At 36.6% G+C, this 22,676-nt stretch overlaps 1 protein-coding gene across 7 annotated transcripts in view; it reads right to left on the bottom strand.

Annotated features, from left to right (window-relative positions):
• Nucleotides 1-22,676, bottom strand: part of LPGAT1 (lysophosphatidylglycerol acyltransferase 1) — a 135,846-nt gene that overhangs the window by 8,219 nt on the left and 104,951 nt on the right. For 6 of the 7 annotated variants that reach the window (XM_043922850.1, XM_043922849.1, XM_043922852.1 and 3 more), the window contains one exon: nt 1,563-1,669. In XM_043922850.1, coding sequence (XP_043778785.1) covers nt 1,563-1,669 — 107 coding nt within the window. Of the gene's footprint in view, nt 1-1,562; nt 1,670-17,425; nt 17,484-22,676 lie in introns of those variants that run through there. The other variant, XM_043922856.1, reaches the window with a different exon arrangement.

Raw genomic sequence — 22,676 nt, 5'->3', positions numbered from 1 at the left:
GTCTATTATGCAAATAGATTTCTTAAAAAGAGTTTCTATTATTGTTGCTACTATTTAGGTCAAATATTATAAAGAGATTGAGATGAATAAGAAAAGGGATCTTGCTGGCCTTTTAATCACCTGATGCCTTTTTATGCTGGGTTGGCCAAAAATGTTTGTTTGAGTTTACATTACATCTTACAGAAGAACCCAAACAAGCTTTTTGGCCTCCCCAGTACATCCATTCTGTCTTATCCTGAAAGAAAATCCTGGAGAGCAAAGAATGCAAAACAGCAGAGAGGGACATCTTGTTCAACTAGCCTTACTAGGCATTTTAACGGCACAGACGATGTCCTACTCCTGTCATGTTAATATGCGTGACTCCAAAGTCCCCGGGTGGGAAAGTTAAGATGAGGAAGGAGTCTAACTGAGGATAAAGTGAAACAATCCTAAATACAAACACAAAAGCCTTAAAGATAATTAACAGTATCAGCCTTTGCTTATGACTATCGGGGGGCTTCCCTGGTAGTTCAGACGGTAAAGAATCTGCCTGCAATGCAGGAGACCCTGGTTCGATCCCTGGGTCAGGAAGATCCCCTGAAGGAGGAAATGGCAACCCATTCTGGTATCCTTGCCTGAAGAATCCCATGGACAGAGGAGCCCAGTGGTCTATAGTCCATGGGGTTGCAAAGAGTTGGACATGACTGAGCGATTAACATTATGAGTATTAGACCTTTGATAGACTGATTTAATATCTACTTCAATTCTGTCCCCAAAAAGTCTAGATGGGAAGAAAACTGGGCCTCTATTCATCTAAAACCCCACGGCTATCCTCAGACCCAGGACATGTTTCTCTTCATCTTCTTATTCCTGTTGCTCTGGAAACAGGCGTGCAGCACGGCTGTCTGTGAAAACCTGGGGTCTGCTGGGGCTCCAGGCAGGTGAGTTCCTGCTTCCCCAACTTCCTGGTTTCCTCCCTCTCTTTTCCTCTTCTCTGCGTTTTTCAATCGCATTGCAGTTATCATAGAAAGTACAGAATACTGAGTACAGAAAAGGGATCTTAGAGTAAATAGATCTTTTTCTCCCTAGGAGAAAAATGTAATAAGGTTATATCTATGACGACTTAAAATGTAAACGTTATCCCTCCATGTAAAGAAAAGAATAAGCATGTGAAAATGCAGTTAAAAATAATCTAAAATGACTGCATGGTGATGGTTATCAGTCAAACAATCAAGTGCAGGATCACAACATGAATGATATTTGCTATTTCATAAAATAGACCATATAATCACAGAGGTATGTCTACAGTCTTCCACAGATGTGTATTCTCTTGAACTCGATCTGTTTGTGCGATGTTTTACTCATCATTTGATTGTTCCACACTGGCTGATGAAGTAAGGGCCTGGATAAATTTCACATGCATTTATTTGTCTTTATAAAGGTTCTAAGCTGAAATTCTAAAATATGGAAATACTTTGATTCCTTTAGGGTGCCTGAAGAATTGAAAAATGGTTATCTCCCCTAAAATACATCTTTGAAACCATCAGTAACTTCGGGAATACGTGTAATAGGATTCTGTGTACCTGTTTCATAAAAATGCGATAAGAGGTCCTCTTTTTCAGTAAAACGCTGATAGAGCCAGTCAGAAAGGTCATCGGTCTCCAGGGGTACATCTTTAACTGGAAAGATTCTATCAAGAGTCAGAAAAAAAAGCAAAAACTACTTTAATTCAGAACTCAAAATCATTCAGAACCACAACTTAGCTTTAGAGTATCCTATATCTACAAAAAATTATTGAGAAATACCTATCTTCCCATGTTTGTAGGTTTAAGTAGGAATGTTTTTTGGAACAAGTGAAGTTTTAGAATGCAGCTTTCTTAGAACACATTTAGAATACTCAAACGCTAGGCCAAATAATGTATCTTAGCAATGTTCCTTTGTTGGGAATATCTATGAACCAGACAGAATCTGTGTTAATTGGTGCCCTTTTGCTAATTATATCAGAGATACTGGTTTCATGAGCAGGGCCAGCTCATGACTGAATGTAGTTGTTGGAACATGATTCTGAAGGATTCTGTGACTGTCCTCACTCAACAGGAACTGGACTGGGATGATGAGTGACACATATCCACTGCAAGTGAGAACAGAACAGGGGCCTTAAACAAGTGTTTCTTTTCTTTTTTGTTTTCCAATTTTGAGAAGAAGGTGTTCTTCATTTTTTTTCTTCATCAAAAGTATAAAGTCTGCAAAATGTTTGTATGAAAAATGCAGCCCCCCTCCCCTTCCTCTGCCCTTTGTTTCTCCTTCCCCAGAGGAATAGATTTTTCCCTCTTATTATTTATCACTGCTTCTTCTCTAGTTTTAGGGCTTATATACTGACGATCAAAGATGAGGGTTAAGCTCCTTTCTCTTCCTATCCTACCACACAGGCACATCTTTCCCATCTTCCCATGCACTCGTATGGTCCTTTTAATGATCACAATATTTGATATTTACATTATTATAATCATGTAAGTATATTCAAAGGTAAACCAGGTGGTAAATCAAGGGTATGTTTCGTTTCCTCTCCAATTTCTGTTCTCCCCTAAATTGAGCAATTTGCATTGTTTCCTAGGTAGACATAACTAATTCAACCATAAACTATGGACCAATCAAATCTAAAATCAAATCTCTAGATGAGGTCGACAAACTTAAAGGGCCAGAGAAAAAATATTTAGACATTGCAGGCTATTAAGATCTTTGTCACAACTATTCTACTCTGCTTTGTGTAGTGTGCAGGCAGTCACAGACAAGGTATAAATAAATTAGTGTAGTTGTGTTCAAATGCAACTTTATTTAAAAACCAGGCAGAGGGCCAGAGGGACTTGGGTCTAGAACTCCTCCCAAGGGATTCAAGTTCATTAGACAGTCTTTCAATTTCACCTTCATGAGGAAATTTCAGCAAGGTTCTCGAGGTGTTGCCTGTAGTTTTCATCCTGCAAAGGCTCTTCACTATCATCCTGGTGATTCTTCATAATCCTAAAGTGGATTTAATGCTTCCTCTATCTCATGTCTTACTTTTTCTCTATTTACTCCACATTTTGATGGAGTACACCCTCCAGTAGTTTCCTCAGAAAAGGCACTTTTATGTTGCGTTTCTGTTGGTGTCTTTTTTTCTGTCCTCATACCTGGTTGATAATTTGACTAAATATAGGATTCAGAGTTGAAATTAATTTTCTTTCATCTGTCTTTTGTCCTCCTTTCTGAGAGATTCTTTATTTAAATTTTAAACTTTTTACTGAGTTTTACTTTTTTTTTAACCATACTTTTAGTTTCTAAGAGATCTCCGAGTGTTCCTTTTTTTTTTTACAGAATGCTATTATTGTTACAATATTTAATCTCTATGAGAATCTCATTTCTATGAGAATTATCATGTGAATTTTAAAACATACACAGAAGTAGAGAAAAAGGTTAATGAACTCTCATGTACTATGAGAACTTTGGAAGCCACACAGTCTGTTTCTCACATGACCCTCCTATGTTCGTTTTTGTCTCCATCTTTAAGAGTGGAGGCTGATCAGATTCCCAGTTACCTGGGGATTCTCTGTTGCTCACACACATTTACAGATGTGGGACTACACAGCTGATTCAAAGTTTTCTGCCTGTGAGTCAAGTTTGTTGACTGTGAGTCACCCTGAGGATTATCTGAATGGGCCATTTAAATTAGTCTTTCCTCTTGAATTCACCCTTTACTCACAGAAAGATCCCTGAATTTCCTGCTGAGAGAGAGGAAAAGCCTTGTTGCTAGCTTTCTGGCGGCAGAGCGAGGTGAGGGCTGGGAGTCTCAACACTCAGCACACAGACGTCACCTAACCATGCTATTCTCATCTCATTATGGGATCTCTGCCTCAACTGCACCTGGAGTTCCTGAGTCCAGAGAGCCTCTATTTCCCTCTCCAGGGCAGGCCTCCAGTATTTGCCAGGGCAGGGAAAGAACAAGGGCCCAGGAATGGAATGCAGGATGGGGATTCTGGAGTTCTGGGGATCTGAGTTCTCCTTAAAAGATTTCAACCAGTCTTCCCAAGTTTAGCAACTTTCCACCACATTTACACAGCTGCTGATGCTGCCAGCTTCTTGGTTTTCAAAAGAGGAAACAGACTCAACTTAAATCCACTTTCGTGCCCTTCCAAAACCCCAGTAAAATACTAGAGAGGTTTTTCAAGGGTAAACTCACAAGGATGGGGTGAATCTAGGAATGACAATAGCAACAAAACTTGGGATGTTAGAAAACAGAGTAGTAAATAAAGTAACAGGATCCTAAGCCAGCTTTACATATATTAGTGTGTGTGTCTATCTTTTATACCATGGAGGCAATAAAAAAGCCAGCTTCAAGCCAGCCTTACAAAAGGACAGCTGTTATGAGTATTATGAAACTGAATTCTTGACAGAGTTTTTTTAATATCAAAATTTATATAATCAGAGGAGTAGAGGCAGAGAGAGAAAATTTCGAAAGAGGAAGAGTCCGTGGGATATTTAAACGAGTTTGTTTTCCCTTCTCTTCAGAGGATAATTTCTATCTTTGAATTATAAGAAATCCTCAAATTAGAAATCATAGTCCAAGAATTCTATTGTTTCTTTCTTCTTTCCCCATTTAAACTAAGAAAGCAGATTCCTATGGGGGAAGTTACCAAAGATACACAAGATCCTAAGAGTGCTTGCAGACTACTTCACCTATAGTGTACATAAAATCCTGCAGAATGAACAATTAGACAAACACATTTCTGCGGAAAAATGTTCTCAAGTGTTCAACAGATAATACCAAGTTCACATTTTCTCACCCTGCTGTGTATTTGCTCGTCAGCTACGAAAGGCCTAGCACCCTATCTCAAGCCTGTATCTCCACTTAAAGTGAGTTTTTAAGAGGGAGATAATTAAAAACAAAAGTCAGTTTTGTGAAGTTGTTTTTCCTAACTCCGTTTCTCCCCTAAGAAGTCCCTTTGGGTACTTGGTTGCATGAAACAGTCATTTATATGTAAGGACTGAATGTCTCTATCAAACTACTTTATAATCTTAATTTGCAGGTAGGAAGATGAATTAATGCAAATGATGACAATTTTGTTTTACGTCTTCTATATTTACACTTCCAATTTCTTTTTCTTATCACGTTGCTAAGACCTCTAGCACAATGCTGAATAGAAGTGGTGATAATGAGCACCCTGTCTTTCATTTTTGATCTTCCAGGGGGAAATATTCAATAGTGTCCCATTTAGTATACTTGCTGTAGATTTCTTTGGTAGATGACATTAATCAGATTAAAGAAAACCCCTTCTATTCTCAATTGGCTAAAAGTTTTCTTTTTCATCATGAATAGGAGTTGCACTTTTATCAATTTTTTCCATCTATTGAAATGCTTATATAATTTCCCACTTTATTCTGTTAATGTGATTAATTAAAGGGATTGCTTTTAGATATTTTTTTGATTTGTAGATTTTATTTTTGTATTACAGACACATGCCCTTTATCAGATAAATGTACTGTTAATATCTTCTATTCAGTGGGTTTCATTATTGCATATTATAGAGCTTCTTATACAATATTGTAAAGGTGCTGATAAAAAGCATCATTCTCTTAGTTAGGGAGTTTGGGACTGACACATTCACACTGCTATACTTAAAGTGGATCACCAGCAAGGTCCTACTGTATAGCACAGGGAACTCTGCTGAATGTCATGTGGCAGCCTGGATGAGAGGGGATTTTAGGGGAAAATGGATACATGTATAACTACAGCTGAGTCCCTTTGCTGTCCACCGGAAACTATCACAATACTGTTAATCAGTTATACCCAAAACAAAATAAAAACTTTCTTTTTTTTTTTAAGCATCATTCTCTTATTCCTGATCTTGGGAAGAAATATTTTAGTATATCATCCTTTAATATGGTGTTTTCTGAAGATTTTTGTAGATATCCTGTATCAGAATGAGGAAACTCCTTTAAAATCTACAAAGAGTTTCTATCATGAATAGTAAGAATTTATATTTAGTTAAGTGATTTTAGTTAAAAATCCAAGCTTATTTTGAATGTTGAGCCAAACTTTCATTCCTGAAATATATGCTCTCAGTACATAATATGATGAATTTAAAATATTTTGCTGGGTTACTCTCATAGCCATAATTATGTAAGAGATTTGCCTGTAAATTTTCCTTTCTTATAATATTTTTGGTTCAGGTTTTGGTATCCTAGTTATACTGGCCTCATAAAAGAAGCTAGGAAGTATCCTCTTTTTGATGCTCTGGAATAACTGCACTTAATATCCTTTAATTTTCTTTTTTAATGACTACAGAATCTGAGGTAATGTCCCCTTTGTCATTCCTGATATCGATAACACTGACCCTTTTTTCCTTATCAGTCTTGCCAGGAGTTGATCACATTAATGTTATCAAAAAATAAAATTTTTTGATGTCATTTTTCTTTCTATTGTATGTTTTCCATTTCAGTAAGTTCTCCCTTATTATTCCCTGTCTTCTACTATCTTAGGATTGCATTTGCTTCTTTTTTTCTAACTTCTTAAGATAGACATTTAGATTCTGATTTTTAACTGTCTTCTCTTTTAATAGAAGTGTTCTTTTTGCTTTTCTTGACATTACTATTTTTCGGCTGTGCTGAGTCTTCAGTGCTTTGCGCCAGCCTTCCCTAGCTGTGGAGAGCAGTGTGCAGGCTTCTCAGGCGGCTTTTCTTGTTGCAGAGCGCAGTCTCTAGGTGCGCAGCCTTCGGCAGTTAAAGCACGCGGGCTCTGCAGTCGGGGCTCAAGGGCTCTAAGGTGCGGCCTCAGAGGTTGTGGTGCACAGGCCTCGCTGCTCCGTGGCACCTGGAATCCTCTCAGACCAGGGACTGAACCTGTGTCCCGTGCACTGGCAGGCAGATTCCTATCCACTGTGCCACCAGGGAAGTCTCAGAAGTTTTTAAGGCTGTAAATTTTCCTTTAAAATACAGGTTAATACAGATTAAGTTGTACCCCATAGATTTTTATAGATCATATTTTCACAATCATTCTGCTAAAAATATTTTCTACTTTCATTGTAATTTCTTTAAACATGGTAAGCCTTAAATTCCTCTTATTCTCTACCACTTGATGTGAAGATCCAACTCACTGGAAAAGACCCTGATGCTGGGAAAGATCGAAAGCAAAAGGGGAAGAGGGTGGCAGAGGATGATATGGTTAGACAGTTTCACCAACTCAATGGACATGAACTTGAGCAAACTCCAGGGGACAGTGAAAGACAGTGAAGCCTGGCATGCTGCAGTCTATGGGGCTGCAAAGAGTCTGACACAATTAGTGACTGAACAATAACAACCACCAACTGATGAACAGTTTCTCTTTTTTTGTTACAGCAGTGTGCAAATGTCCATTCATATATGTACATATATAGGATAAAATTACAGGAGTGAAATTGCTAAGTCAAAGGTTAATTTTGAAAGATGTTACTACATTATCTTCATAAAGATTATACCAATTTATGTTCCCACTAGCAATTTATGAGAATGCCTCTCAGAGAAAGATTTTTAAACTGGAGAAGAATGAAATCTGAAGGCTCTGATTTAGGTGTAGAAGATGATGAGCAGTATTTCACAACTCAGTTCAGTTCAGTCACTCAGTCGTATCCAACTCTTTGTGATCCCATGGACTGCAGCATGCCAGGCTTCCCGGTCCATCACCAACTCTCGAAGCTTGCTCAAACTCATGTTCATCAAGTCGGTGATGCCATCCAACCATCTCATCCTCTGTCGTCCCCCTCTTCTCCTGCCTTCAATCTTTCCCAGCATCAGGGTCTTTGCCAATGAGTCAGCTTTTCACATCAGGTGGCCAAAGTAAAGTACTGGAGCTTCAGCTTCAGCATCAGTCCTTCCAATGAATATTCAGGACTGATCTCCTTTAGGATTGACTGGTTTGATCTCCTTGCTGTCCAAGGGACTCTCAAGAGTCTTCTCCAACACCACAGTTCAAAAGCATCAATTCTTTGGCGCTCAGTTTTATTTATAGTCCAACTCTCACATCCACACATGAATACGAAAAACCATAGCTTTGACTAGATGGACCTTTGTCAGCAAAGTAATGTCTCTGCTTTTTAACATACTGTCTAGGTTTGTCATAGCTTTTCTTCCAAGGAGCAAGAGTCTTTTAATTTCAGGCATCATCTGCAGTGATTTTGGAGCCCAAGAAAATAAAGTCTGTCACAGTTTCCATTGTTTCCCCATCTATTTGCTATGACATGATGGGACAAGATGTCATGATCTTCATTTTTTGAATGTTGAGTTTTAAGCCAGCTTTTTCACTCTCCTCTTTCACTTTCATCAAGAGGCTCTTTAGTTCTTCTTCACTTTCTGCCATAAGGGTGGTGTCATCTGCGTATCTGAGGTTATTGATATTTCTCCTGGCAATCCTGATTCCAGTTTGTGTTTCATCTAGCCCAGCATTTCGCATGATGCACTTTGCATATAAGTTAAACAAGCCGGGTGACAATATACAGCCTTGACGTACTTTTTTCACAATTTGGAAGCAGTCCATTGTTCCATGTCTGGTTCTAACTGTTGCTTCTTGACCTGCATACACATTCTCAGGAAGCGAGTAAAGTGGTCTGGTATTTCCATCTCTTTGAGAATTTTCCACAGTTTATTGTGATCCACACAGTCAAAGGTTCTGGCATAGTCAATAAAGCAGATGTTTTTTTGGAACTCTCTTGCTTTTTCTATGATCCAAGGGATGTTGGTAATTTGATCTCTGGTTCCTCTGCCTTTCACAACTGGGATATGCCAATTTAGGGACACATTCTTAGGAATTCACTTATGAGCTCTCTTTAAGAATAAAGATCCTTAAGTCTTCATTTCAATATTAACCTTAATGCAAATATTCTGAATCTTACAGAGAAACACATTAGCACTGCCATCTGACTGCAGAGCCTATGTTTATAGTCACTTTAGGGCTTCCCTGGTGGCTCAGAAGGTAAAGAATCCACCTTCAGTGTAGGAGACCCCGGTTTGACTTATGGGTTGGGAAGATACCCTGGAGAAGGGAACAGCTACCCATTCCAGTATTCTGGCCTGGAGAATTCCATGGACTGTATAGTCCATAGGGTCACAAAGAGTTGGACACAACTGAGCAACTTTCACTTACTGAATTTGTTAGATGAATTTGGACTGACATCTTTTGGAGAGGGACACGGCAACCCACTCCAGTATTCTTGCCTGGAGATTCCATGGACAGAGGAGACTGGCAGCCTGCAGTCCATGGGGTCACAAAGAGTCAGACACGACTGAGCGACCGGCACTGTACTACACTGGCACGATGCAGTACTACTTTAAATGCATGCGGCCAGAGAAGCTTAACAAGGGCACCCTTAGGAGCAAAATCTATTCTTCCAGCTCTCAAAGGTCACCTCTCCCATGACTATAATATCCACTAAAATAAATGTTTTAAATAAAATAAAACAAGAGTTCTGTTTCTTGAAATGATAGGGTAATGGTTATAAATTCTGGACAAAATGCAAAAAGTAATTAGTGGAAGGCACTGGAGAGTGACTAAAAGCAGTCGGACACTGGAGGAGCGTCACCACTTGGCAGACAGGAAAGCAGGTGCATTTTCCATTTTTCACAGCTCTTTACCTCAAAATAGTTCCCAGTTAGTGCCACACAGAGAATCAAGACTTATATAAGAACATGTCGTCTTATTCATTGAAGAATCAGAGGACAGATATTAGGGTGGCTATAACATTTGAAATGTGAGGAATCTCAGACAGAAGTAAGCACTGAGTGGGAGCCATGACTTCTGAGTCTGCTCCACACTCGAATTTCTAGGTGACTCCCGAACTATGTATGTACGGGGCAGAAGCCAGCAAAATAAAGCCAGCACAGTGCCGGACACGAGAGAGATGCCCAGAGCTATGCAGAAAACTGAACTACTCAGGAAATTTAATCATTTGTTTCTTTTTGTTTTTTCCAAATTAAATGTCCTTAATATTTGGATTTTTAGTAAAGTCAGTTAGTCATCCTGATACTAGAGGGATGTTTTGTTTGTTTCTTCCATGGAAGTGTTTTTTTTTTCCCCAATTGAAATAGAGTTGATTCAGGGAATGTTTTCAAATTTAAATTCAAAAATCAAAGTTTGTTTTTTAAATGAATGGTATTACAAATTACTGACTTTTTACTTTTAGATAGTTTAATACTGTCTTAACACAGTTTTGTAATATAAGTGGTGCTCTTTAAACTCTTTATCCACCTCTACCACACTGAGTACAGTTGAATGGTTTGGGGAATTATCTATACTACTTTTTAGCCCCTAAAAATACACTATTTCTGTAAATAAAAAAGCAGGTCTAATCAACCTGAGGATAACTTAGCAAGAGCTATCTTGGAAATAGTATTTAAAACATCTTTATAAGGAGGAAAGTGACATTAAAAATAAGGCTGAAAGAGGAAGTTTGGGTTGACCAACTTAACTCGTGAAAGACTGTGGTGAGGTTGGTGAAGTATCTTGCTTTAAATGGGGTTAGTGTCGGGAGTGGGGCCGTGTTTTAACAGAAAATCTACCCTACCATCTGCCTAGAATAGCTTGGACTTTCTCTTGCTTTAAGAGGCAGCCAGGAGGGAAGACCAAATGCTCACTCAAGAGCAGTCTACAGCTATTACTCTGATTGTTTGGTCACCATGGGATTAAAATATTAAAACGACTAATCTCCTAATATGGCAGAGTGTCAAATGCACTGAATACCAGTCCTCTTGGAATCAAATAAAAGGAATTCTTGTGGGATATAAAGAAATAAATCTTTGCAATACCAAAAGTTATCCAATTGAGAAACCAGCTCCTAGTGTTCCAGAAACAAAAATTCTTATTAATAGTAATCCAGAATGTGCTCCTAAATACAGAGTATTCCACCAAAAAGCATAGGGTCAGATTTAGGAGCACTAGATAAACCATATTTTTAAAAAAAAAGATGTAAAATAATGCTTAGCAGCTGACACCTATATACCTTCTCATTAGAATGTTTGAATTTTCATGCCACAATGACTCCAAAATGTGAGCTAACAAAGAACATAGCTAAACCCTCAATTCAGTTATGTCAATGGTATGTTAGGAGCCAATAAGCACTGAAGAAGATAAACTGCTGACGCTTTCTTAAACCAAATAATCTAGCAGAGGGACAAGGAAAGTAAATAATCTAAAATCAGAATAAGGTAAACGTTATATAAGGATTTTTGGAGAAGGAAATGGACTTGCAACCCACTCCAGTATTCTTGCCTGGAGAATTCCATGGACAGAGGAGCCTGGTGGGCTACAGTCCATGGGGTTGCAAAGAGTTGGACATGACTGAGCAACTTTCACTATATAAGGACTTTAAAGAATTTCTGTGTAAGTTTAAATGAAGGGGTGTGCATGTCTACTTATGACACAGGATACATGGAAAAGGCATCACTTGAGTTGGCTTAAAAGAGTCAGTAAATTCAAAAAACTTAAATTTTCAAAAAAAAAAAAAAAACTTAGATTTTCAACAGAGTAATGATAGGCATGCAGTTTTCAAGAGTCAGAGTACTATTAGGTTGATGGTGAAAAATAATAGACCTATTTTTTCCCTCCTCAGATACCTATTTCAGATACAACCTCTTTCAACTTTATTTTGCTGTTCACTTCCACACTGCTTATATAATATGCTAGACTGTCCAATTTAAAATGTATTCATCAACTTCCTAACAGGGAAGACAAGGACTTGGCTCTCTTCTACCTTTGTTCTCTGTCTTTTTGACTTCCTCCTCCTCTCCTGCAGTTAGTAATTCCTTCTTGGTGCCAACTCTGCCCTTTGTAACTATGCTTATTAGTTTATGTTCTATTTATTTTCTTACGTGTCTGTTTACTCTATCAGACTGTGCTATACTCATCTTTGCATATCCAGTGTATAAATCAGTGCCCCCTCTTCTGTGGGAACTCAAATTTGCTGAACTGAATTAAATTCAAAGTAATCTGCCAGGGTAAAACTTGATGAGGTGCCATCTGTAGACAGCCATCAACAACACAATCATGGTTAACTGACACCACAAGGGCTAGTATGATAAGAATAGCTCAGAAATACGGAAACTACTTGTCACCAAAAATAGATTTATAGACAAGAACAGATCCTGTCAAACCTAACACATCAGAATATCTCTGAGTACTCAGTTCCCAGAAGTTTTGCTTTGAGTCACTGTCCTTAGGTAAGCTGCTCAGGCCTCATCCTCAGCATACTAAGGAATAATATTTAGAGCTTCCTCCTGGATCCACTAGAAAAGTTTTTTGTTTTTTTTTTAAAGCGATTCAGCTATCTGAAAAAATAATTCAGCAACTCAGATATAAACTTTTACTCACTTTAGTAGAGGAATAAATCAAGGCTCTATGGTAGCAAACCTGGGATCATATAGGAGAGAATTCAGAGTGACTTTAAGGTTTATGTTTAAATAAAGATAGCAAATACTCAGAACCTAGATCACTGCCTCCCTTCTTGGTCAGGGACAACTGAGCCGAATAAGAGAAGTAAATAATCTAAAACCAGAATGTGGTTATATAAGGACTTTAAAAGAGTTTCTGGGTAAGTTTAAGTGAAGGGGCTTGCATGTCTACTTAGGATAGAGGATACATGGAAAAGGCATCACTTGAGTCCTGCTCCTGTAACAGTCAGAGCTATAGCAAACCAACATGCCACTGAGGGCACAAACAATGAGATAGCATTGTTTATACCCCAAATTTATTCATTATATCTTTTTTGTGTTGCATCCTTTGAGACACAAATGCTTGCTGAATGAACTGAACTATCCAGTAAGCAAAATATAACACTGGTATATATTCTAACGAGAATCATTATTATGTTTTCCATGAGTCTAATGACTTCTTAATATTTTTGTTAAGACTTTCTTTTTTAAAGAGTAGTTTAAGATTCACAGCAAAATTGAGGAGAAGGTACAGAGATTTCTCTGTATCTCTCTAAAGGCTTTAAATTTTTTTTATTTTGAAATAATTTCAGACTCAAAGCAAAGTTACAAAAATACTGCAAAGAATTCATATATATGCTTCAGTCAGATTCCCAAAGTATCATTATTTCTCATATTTACTCTATCATCTTTCTATATATGTTTTTTCCTGATCTATCTATATAGTCTTTCCTCAACTTTTGAGAGTAAGTTACAGATAGTGTGTCCCCTAAAATACTTCCATGAACGTTTTTTAAAATACAAGAACAGTGCTTTATATAACTATGCTTCAATGATAAAAATCAGGAAATGAACACTGCTACTATTATCTAAAATTTACAATCTACAGATTTCATTCAAATTATGCCGTGTTACACTAATGTCTATAACAAAAAAAGGAAAGAAAAAAGAGAAACAAAGGAATAAAGAAACAAGAAAAGAAACAAAGGGGGAAAGAAGGCACCATGCTTTAGGAAAAGGAGAATAGCAGTGAAATAAAAAAGATAGGGTAAAGTATCAGTATCAATAAAGGGAATATTTAATAGGCAAACATATACTAGGTAAAAAGTACTGAAATCTGAGCTAGGTTATGGCATTTAGATAAAAAGAGAGAACAGAAACAAACACTGCATAAGTAACTTTCATAGGAACCGGCAGCTGAATTTGAGAGAGAGGATAAAATTTTAAAGTGGAAGAGTCAAAAAACTCCAAAATTTTCATTCTGGGTGAGGGTAGAATTATGTTAACATAAACCCCAACTGGAAAGCCAGGAGAAACAAGTTTGTATGAAGGAAAATGAGTTAAGTTCTAGACATATTAGGTTCGAAGAAGACAGGGTATCCAGGTGGAGGAAAGAAAGCTAAGTGAGGATTTGGAACTTGGGAGAAAGACTGAGAGCTAGAGGTACACCTGCACAGGATCCACTCCACACACTCTCCTATCATGAACCTCTTTCATGAGAGAAAAAAGAGAAGACTAAAAACAGGATTCTAGAGAAGGTCTATGTTTAAGTAATCTGTGCATGTGCGTGTCTGTGTGTATATTCCTGTATTAAATGGAAGGTTAGACAAAAATACCTAGTTAGCCTTTCTACTTTGCAGATCCAATTCAATGACTTTAAGTAACTATAAAATATAAATAATGATCAGTGAGAGTTATGCTTAACCATTATTCAATTAAAATTTAAACTCTAAGAATTTTTTTTTAATTTGGAAGCTATAATATTTCCAACAAAACTTCCTTAGAAAACAAAAAGCATTTTTTTAATACCAATGGCAGTAACTATGCTTGACTCTAGAGAAATCTGAAAAAGAAAAGATGAACCCCCAGAGGGCCAAGGAAGGGAGGATAGAGCTTCATTTCTAAAGCTAACTCTCTCCAGATTCATACAATGAAAATAACTTAGCAAAGTAGATTTTAGGTTATTAGATTCTTGGTTCTGTGTTAACAGTAAAAAATTTCTTTCATGTATAACTTCTTATAAAAATTTGAGATTAAGCATATCTTCTAAGTAGAGGATGGAGATTTTATCTTATTTGAAATGATGATTCACCCCTCTTTCAAATCATCAATTTCATTACAGAAATACAGAATTCAATCCATAATACAGTCAAACCTAAATTAAGACCACTTATTTAATGTTGTCAAGCATCCTGAATTGTGTCAAACTAAAACGTTTTGTTTTCTTAAAGAAGAAAGAAAAAACTGTTGGGGTAGAAAAGAAAAAATAACTTGGGGGTGGTGAACATCAATAAAAACAGCCAAGCAGAACTAAAAACCTGAAGATTAAATTTAATGGGTAACTTCCCATTTTCCAACTGGAAGCTTTGAAAAAATCCAGACTTTTCCATGATAAAGCTAGGGCACAGAGGCAAAGCAATAAAAAACAAGAGATGACAAGAAAAGTAGATAGGAAGAAAAGAATCATTAGACAGCGAAAATAGAGGTGAAATGAGTGATACCTATGGTGATAAAGAAAAGCTCTATAAGAAAAACTAAAGACAGGACAATGTTTCCTTTTGCTAGGGAAAAAAAGTCACTTAAAGTTCAAGAGGCAATTTAATGACCTTACTTTCAGATGAGTAATTTGGGGGCCTCAGGTGGTAAACCTCTAAACCTGCATCATCAGTACCTGGTGTGTACCACTTAGGTGTGTATTACTTTAGAGTTACTCACAGTTACTGAGAAAAGTGATCTGAAACCTCAATATGTTGAATAACTTATTTTTAATACATTAATTATATTCTACTTTATTCTAGATTTTATACTAAAAAATTATTACACAAATTTAAGCTGTTTAAACTCACTTTGAAATTATGGATAGGGGACTTTCCTGGTGGTCCAGTGGTTAAGAATCCGCCTTGCAATGCAAGGGATGTGGGTTTGATCCCTAGTTGGGGAACTAAGATCCCACATACCCCAGTGCAGTTCAGCATGTGTGCTGCAACTACCAAGTCCTTGCACCGCAAGTAGAGAATCCCTGCACCACAATGAAAAATCCCCCATGACACAAGGAAGGTCCTGTGTGCCACAACTAAGACCCAACACAGTCATGTAAAACAAATACATTTTAAAAAATTATGGATAAAGCACTAGAATAAGAAAACCTAGACTATACAATTTGAGCATTTCAATAGTTTGATTTAAAGAGTTAAAATCTATTTAGTGTTTATTAAATAGCATGCAATTTAAATGTGAACTTATTAAATTCTTATAACTACATGATGAAAATGCTTTTGGTGCAATTACTCAGATGATTATTAAATTCTAAATTCTGTGGGCAATTTCTTTTTTCAATCAATTTTTAAAATTTTATTTATTTATTTTTGGCTATGCTGGGTCTTCCTTGCTGTGCACGGGCTTTCTCTAGTTGCAGCGAGTAGGGGTTACTCTCCAGTAGTGTTGTACAGGCTTCTCACTGAGGTGGCATCTCCTGTTTCAGAGCAGGGATCTAGGGCATGCAGGCTTCAGGAGTTGCAGGTTGCAGGCTTTAGGGTGCGGGCTCAGAGGTTGTGGTGTAGTTGCCCTGCGGCATGCAGATTCCCAACCACTGAACCACCAGGGAAGTCCTCAAATAATTTTTTAAATTGAAGAATTAATACATTCACACTGTAAAAAACAAACAAACTAAAGGCCTAAAATAGTACAAAGATTCACTCCCCAGAGGCAGAGGGGGAGAGGAGAGAGGCAGCAACTACTTTTCTTAGCAGCATGCCAAATATCTAATTAAATAATGTGAAGAGAAGTGAAGTGAAAGTCGTTCAGTTGTGTCCAACTCTTTGCGACCCCATGGATATCCATGGAATTGTCTAGGCCAGAATACTGGAATGAGTAGCCTTTCCCTTCTCCAGGGGATCTTCCCAACCCAGGGATCGAACCCAGGTCTCCCGCATTGCAGGTGGATTCTTTACCAGCTGAGCCATAAGGGAAGCCCGATTAAATAATAACTAAAGCTTTATTTTACGGGGTTTTAAGATGACTCTCAGTTTCAGAGATATTATTATGTGAAAAAATATGTATCTTAATGGATGAAATAGGATATATGATGTCTCACTTATTGTGTTTTTCAGAACTTAATTGTAGTTTCTAAGAAGTAACACTATTTTATCTCTATCGATGGCCTTCAAATATCCCCTTTAAAACTACCAAATATAGAAAATATAGTTAGAAAATCATCAACCATACACTAGTTCCCAAGTAAATCCAGATTCTCTAATCTTTCCATTGATCTAATCCTGCCCTTAAAGTATACTGTTTTAATTACAGTAAGCCTTGACATCTGGTAGGAAGAATTCCTCTGTCCTGTTTATCTTCAAAACTATCTTAGCTATTCATTTGTCTTTACTCTCTCAAGTGAATTTTAGAACCATCTGTCAAGTTTCCAGAAAAAACATCCTGAATTCTGATCCTAATGCTCCTGGATATAATGTAACTACAATTATATTAAGTTTATAGATTAAATTTAATTAAATTTATAGATTGGGAGAATTGACATCTCTATACTTTTCAGCCTTCCCCCTATGAACACAGTATCTCTTTCCACTTTTTCAGTTTTTTTATGTTCTTCAATGTAGTTTTATATTTTCCTTCATAGAAGCCTTCTACATTTTTTCTTAAGTTTTATTGGTAAATACTTAATAGTCTTCTTGTTTCTCAGATAAGCATCTTTTTAAAAAAATCACATTTTATATGTATTGTCAGGATAAAGAGATAATATTGATTTTTCTGTGATGATTTTATATCAAGATTGCTGAACTCTATAAAAAGAGGTGAACTCACCTTCTTGGGTTTTCTACATAGGCCATTGCAATGTGTCAACCTGACTGGGCTAAAGGATGTCCAAATAATGTTTTACATTATTTGTAAATAAATAAATAAAAAATAATGTTTTACATTACCTGAAACAATGTTTGGTGTGCTATAAGGGTATGCTCTAAGGATGCCACTGGAAGAGATTATCATTCAAATCAGGAGACTTAAGTGAAGAAGATCCGCTTCACCAATGCTGGTGGGCAGCGTCTAATCCACTGAGGGCCTGACTAGAACAGAAAAGTGGAAGAAGGGGGAGTCCACTGTCTTTGCTAAGACCTCCTGCTGCTGCTCTAGAACATCAGTGCCCCTAGTTCTTAGGCTTTCAGACTTCCTTCCCCACCTTTCTCAGACCTTGGGACCACTGGCTTTCCTGGTTCTCCAGCTTGCAGATACTAGATCATGGGACTTCCTTGCTTCCATAACCAGGAGAGCCAACTCCTGTAATAAATCTATTCTTGATCTCTCTCTATATCCTATTGGTTCTATTTCTCTGAAGAACCCTAATTAATACAACTATCCATCATCCCAGTGGATGATTTATAGCTCATTTGTCAATGAAGTTTGGAATAATTTCAATATCTTTATAGTTAGGGACATAGTAGGGAAAAATCTTTTTTAATGACTCATTTAACAATAAAAGACTATGGACTTTCTTAATCCATCACTATCAGGGTATCTTAGACAAATTGATTCTCTTTATATGTTATATGCCAGAAGAGGTCACAACTCTAAATTGAAGTTTCTGACATTATTGTTTGGGGTTAAAGGGATGGTATAAGAAGGTATCATTTTTTTTCTCAAAGCACTGGATATATTTGTTTGAAACTTTTAAACTAATAACAGCATTCAAAAACTATTTCTGATAATCAGACATTATTTACCTCTTTGATAGAAGTAAGCATCATCACTTACAAAATATTTCTTGTGAAATAAATTTAACCCTTAATCTGATGAAGTTGTAGTACCTACCCACAAATTTATAGGAAATATAGCGAACAGAGAAATACACAGGATACAATCAGCAAAACAAAAACTATATGAACTCTACAGGGCAGATGATACGGTATTTCAAAAAAATAAGCTACAATGAAAATAAAAGGAGGAGGAATCTGGACACAAAAGAAACTTGAGATACATCAACCAATTCAATTGCAAGTTAACTGAATCCAAAGTGTCAAAAAAATTATTTATAAAAAAAAATAATAGTAATAATTTATGAGACAATCCAGGAAAATTGATGACTGACTAGATAGTTGATAATATTAATAAACTATTAATATTTTAGGTATGATACTGTGTACTGTTTTTTACAAAAAGAATTATTACATTTTAGAGAATATATAATAAAACATTTACAAATAAAATGACATAATGTCTGAGCCTTCCTTCAAAATAATCCATTGGAACCTGGGAAATAACACAGAGGAAACAACATTCACTATAAGTATAAAACAAGTACATCGGGTTTCATTTCTAGGTTTGAAATTTTCCGTAACAAAAAGTTTTGGAGGAAAACACTATTTCTGAAATTATAGCCCCCAAAACTGATAAAAACTTGTAACTTGTTTTAAGAAGGGAAAAAACAGAAAGAAAAATCAAAGTGATATAATATTAATCACAAACATTATAGGTTTATGCATAACATTAACAAAATATTATACCATTTTTAAATGTTGGTAATTTTTCTGATAAATAAGTTTTTCTGTAATTTTAATAACACTCTCCAATCTAACATCAGAACTAACAGGCTAAATATATCTATTATAAAAAAATCTAAAACATGGGGTAGGATAAACTATAGGTACGTACTGACATTCAGCATGAAAGTGAAAGTGAAGTCGCTCAGTTATGTCCGACTCTTTGCGACCTCATGGACTGTAGCCTACCACGCTCCTCCGTCTATGGGGTTTTCCAGGCAAAAGTACTTGAGTGGGTTGCCATTTCCTTCTCCAGAGGAATCTTCCCGACCCAGGGATCAAACCCGGGTCTCCCGAGTTGTAGCCAGACACTACCGTCTGAGCCACAAGGGAATTCAGCATAGTATTATTAAAATCAAGAATGAAACCTGAGAAGTCTATGATCAATAGGGATAATTAAATGTATCTAGTAGCCAGGATTTTGGGAAGCCACTAAAAATGTAAAAACTTCAGAAAGGTACTTAAAAATACTTATAAAATTTGTAATCGTAACATCTAGAACATGTGTAGTTCAGGTTTAACATTCATTAAAATGCAATGTGGAATAAAGTAGAATAAAAATAGCTTTTATGCATATTACAACTGCAGCTACACTATAAACATACATAAAACAATATTGAAATATAAAAAAAAAATTTATGTGAGCATGCTGGGAGAGATTTTTTTCCCTCTGTGACATATTTTCATAGTTACATGCTTTTATTTTTAAAAATATATTTAATGTTTTACAAAGTACACAATAGAGAGCATCTAATAACATTAAAGAAATTAAATCCTTTAATCCCCTAAATCTAAAATATCATTTTAGTATATCAACAAAAATTATTAGTGAGATATTTTATATTCCTTTTTCCTACTAGTCTTTAAAATTCACTGTGTATTTTACACATACAGAACATCTCAAATCAGACTAGCTACATTTTAAGTGCTCAACAGCATATGTGGCTAGTGGCTGCTGTAACTGGACAATCCATGTCTAAATAGCACAAACTTTAGCATTCATACATTCAACAAGTACTGCATTCTAGAAATGCTGTATTTTCTTTACTGATAAAACTATCCTGAGGCAAATACGTCAGAACGTTAACACGTGTCCATTCTTGCTAGTGAATATATTTTCTTTCAAAATATTCGTTAAATAGTACTTTTCTGAATTAATTCCCACCCTCCTACAAACAGAAAATAATTTACTACCCAAAGTCTCTAACTGAACACCTTCAAAGTTACCAACTTTCCAATCAAATTAGACATGAAAGTAACAATTTATCTATTTAAATTATCTATTTAGCAATTTATCTATTCCACTACACTTATGGTTATAACTTATTTTAAGACTTTTAGACATATAAGCTATTTCTGCACGAGAGAATCATCTTCTCCAACTCACTTTTTCTAATTTGGAGTGAAGCAGACCTGTGTATTAAGGACAGGTTACTTTTGCTTTTATCTCTATAACATTCTATCCCTGTAATTAAAATCTAATTCATGTTTAATTTTGCTACTAATTCCTTAACAGCAGCACACTGTGCCCACTTCTACTTTACAGGAATAAGCTGTCTTTTGATGTGACTGTAATATGAAGGGGAGGAAAAAGTTGTTCCCCTCAAATGGTTCTCATATTTAGGCGTTAGTTCCTCTTTTAAAGGGGCTTCCCTGGTGGCTCAGATGGTAAAGAGTCTGCCTGCAGTGTGGGGGGGACCTGGGTTAGATCCCTGGGTTGGGAAGATTCCCTGGAGAAGGAAATGGCAACCCACTCCAGTATTCTTGCCTGGAAAATCCCATGGACAGAGGAGCCTGGCAGGCTACAGTCCATGCGGTTGCAAAGAGTCAGACATGACTGAGCGACTTCACTTTCTTCTTTCACTTTCCTCTTTTAAAACAACCTTCACTTATGAAAGAGATCCATAATGCAGTTGTATCCATAGTAACAAAAAATACTTCCCTAGTTAAATAACATATAGCATTGGGAAGTAAAGAATAGATAGCTTTTAAAGGAACTCGTGCTTAGTCACTCACTCGGGCCAACTCTGCGACCCCATGCACTGTACCACCAGGCTCCTCTGTCCATGGAATTTTCCAGGCAAGAATACTGGAGTGGGTTGTCATTTCCTTCTCCATTAAAGTAGTTTAGTTCCAATACTGGATTTATCGATAACCCATACAAACCTTATATATCTTAGTAACAGTACTTTGTGTAGCCTTTTAAACACTTCAAAAATCAGTGTATCATTTGGTGCTCAAACAATGCATTTACGGCACTGTTATTTAAGACCTGTTCATAGGATAGAATCTAATAAATAACCACGTCACAAATTTTAACTTTCTCATTTATGTGGTATTTTAGGAAAGTATTCTATAGTATACAACAATATGTATATTTAGAGTTCATCTCTTCCAGAAATCCTAAAAATCAACATAATCCTAAGAAGTAAGAATTGAACTGACAATGTAGAAAACTGCTTTTGGAAGAAAAAACAGTTTATTTCAGGACAGTTAAAATTAGCTATTGCATTCTTCTAATTTTTCTCCCTAAGCATCAGTACAGAAACATAAAATCTAAAAGAACATTCAGCTGCACATTCTGGTAACTGGATATTCTTCTCCTATTTAACTAAAGACCAAATGTTTTCTAAGCACTTAATTGTACTAACGCATTATGGCTGAAGTCACTTGGTAGGGGAAATGTCTTTCTTGCTCAGAGATCTCCGTACACCTGTCACAGTACGTTGCAAAGAGATACAGAACAGGTAGTGGAATCCACTTAGTAGCCTTGACAATAATTTCCAAGAAGAGAAAAGAAATGCATTAAAGAAATTTAAAATGGCCTAACCACTGATTAATGGTAAATAAATGATGGCAATTTTATTGTTTCCCAAGTGTACTCTGATGGTCAGCAATGTTACAGTATAATAATACAGTATAATAATAGAGTGCTCCAGCCACCCAGAAGGACACTCTGCTATTCTCAGCAGGCTCCAAGATGATTGCACAGGGAAGGAGAGTTACTACCTTCTATTCAGTTCAGTTCATTCAGTTCAGTCGCTCAGTCGTGTCCAACTCTTTGTGACCCCATGGACTGCAACACGCCAGGCTTCCCTGTCCACCACCAACTCCCGGAGCCTACCCAAATTCATGTCCATTGAGTCAGTGATGCCATCCAATCATCTCATCCTCTGTCGTCCCCTTCTCCTCCCGCCTTCAATCTGTCCCAGCATCAGGGTCTTTTCAAATGAGTCAGTTCTTCGCATCAGACTACCTTCCATGAAATCTACTTAAAATACGATAAAAATACTTCATATACACAGAAACCTATTACAAATTTAATACTTATGAACTGTTAAACTTCTCTTTAACCTGTGTGTACTTTCAACTTGGAGTTTCACTTCCCTGGTGGTTTAGTGGTTAGGATTTGGTGCTTTCAACTTGGAGTTTCTCCTAGCATTATGTTTCATTTAGTCACTACTATCTCCAAATTTGATTTGCTCTAAAACAACTGCATTTTAAGTGGTAGTAGTGATCTATTATATTGGCTCTTTGCAAACTTTGCTACTAATTGCATTATTTCTTTTGAAGTAGAGAAATTAAAATACATGCAATAAGTGGGATCTGATAAATACTGAGCAAAATGGAATAATTCCTTTCTGACTCTCACATGTCGTTGTTGTTGCTGTCGTTTAGTTGCTAAGGCATGTTGGACACGCTAAGTCATGCCCAACACTTTGT

The sequence above is a fragment of the Cervus elaphus genome, chromosome 14, assembly GCF_910594005.1.
Source record: "Cervus elaphus chromosome 14, mCerEla1.1, whole genome shotgun sequence".
Lineage (NCBI taxonomy): Eukaryota > Metazoa > Chordata > Mammalia > Artiodactyla > Cervidae > Cervus > Cervus elaphus.
Note: the sequence above shows the minus strand (reverse complement) of the source record. Positions and strands in the feature narration are given on the sequence as shown.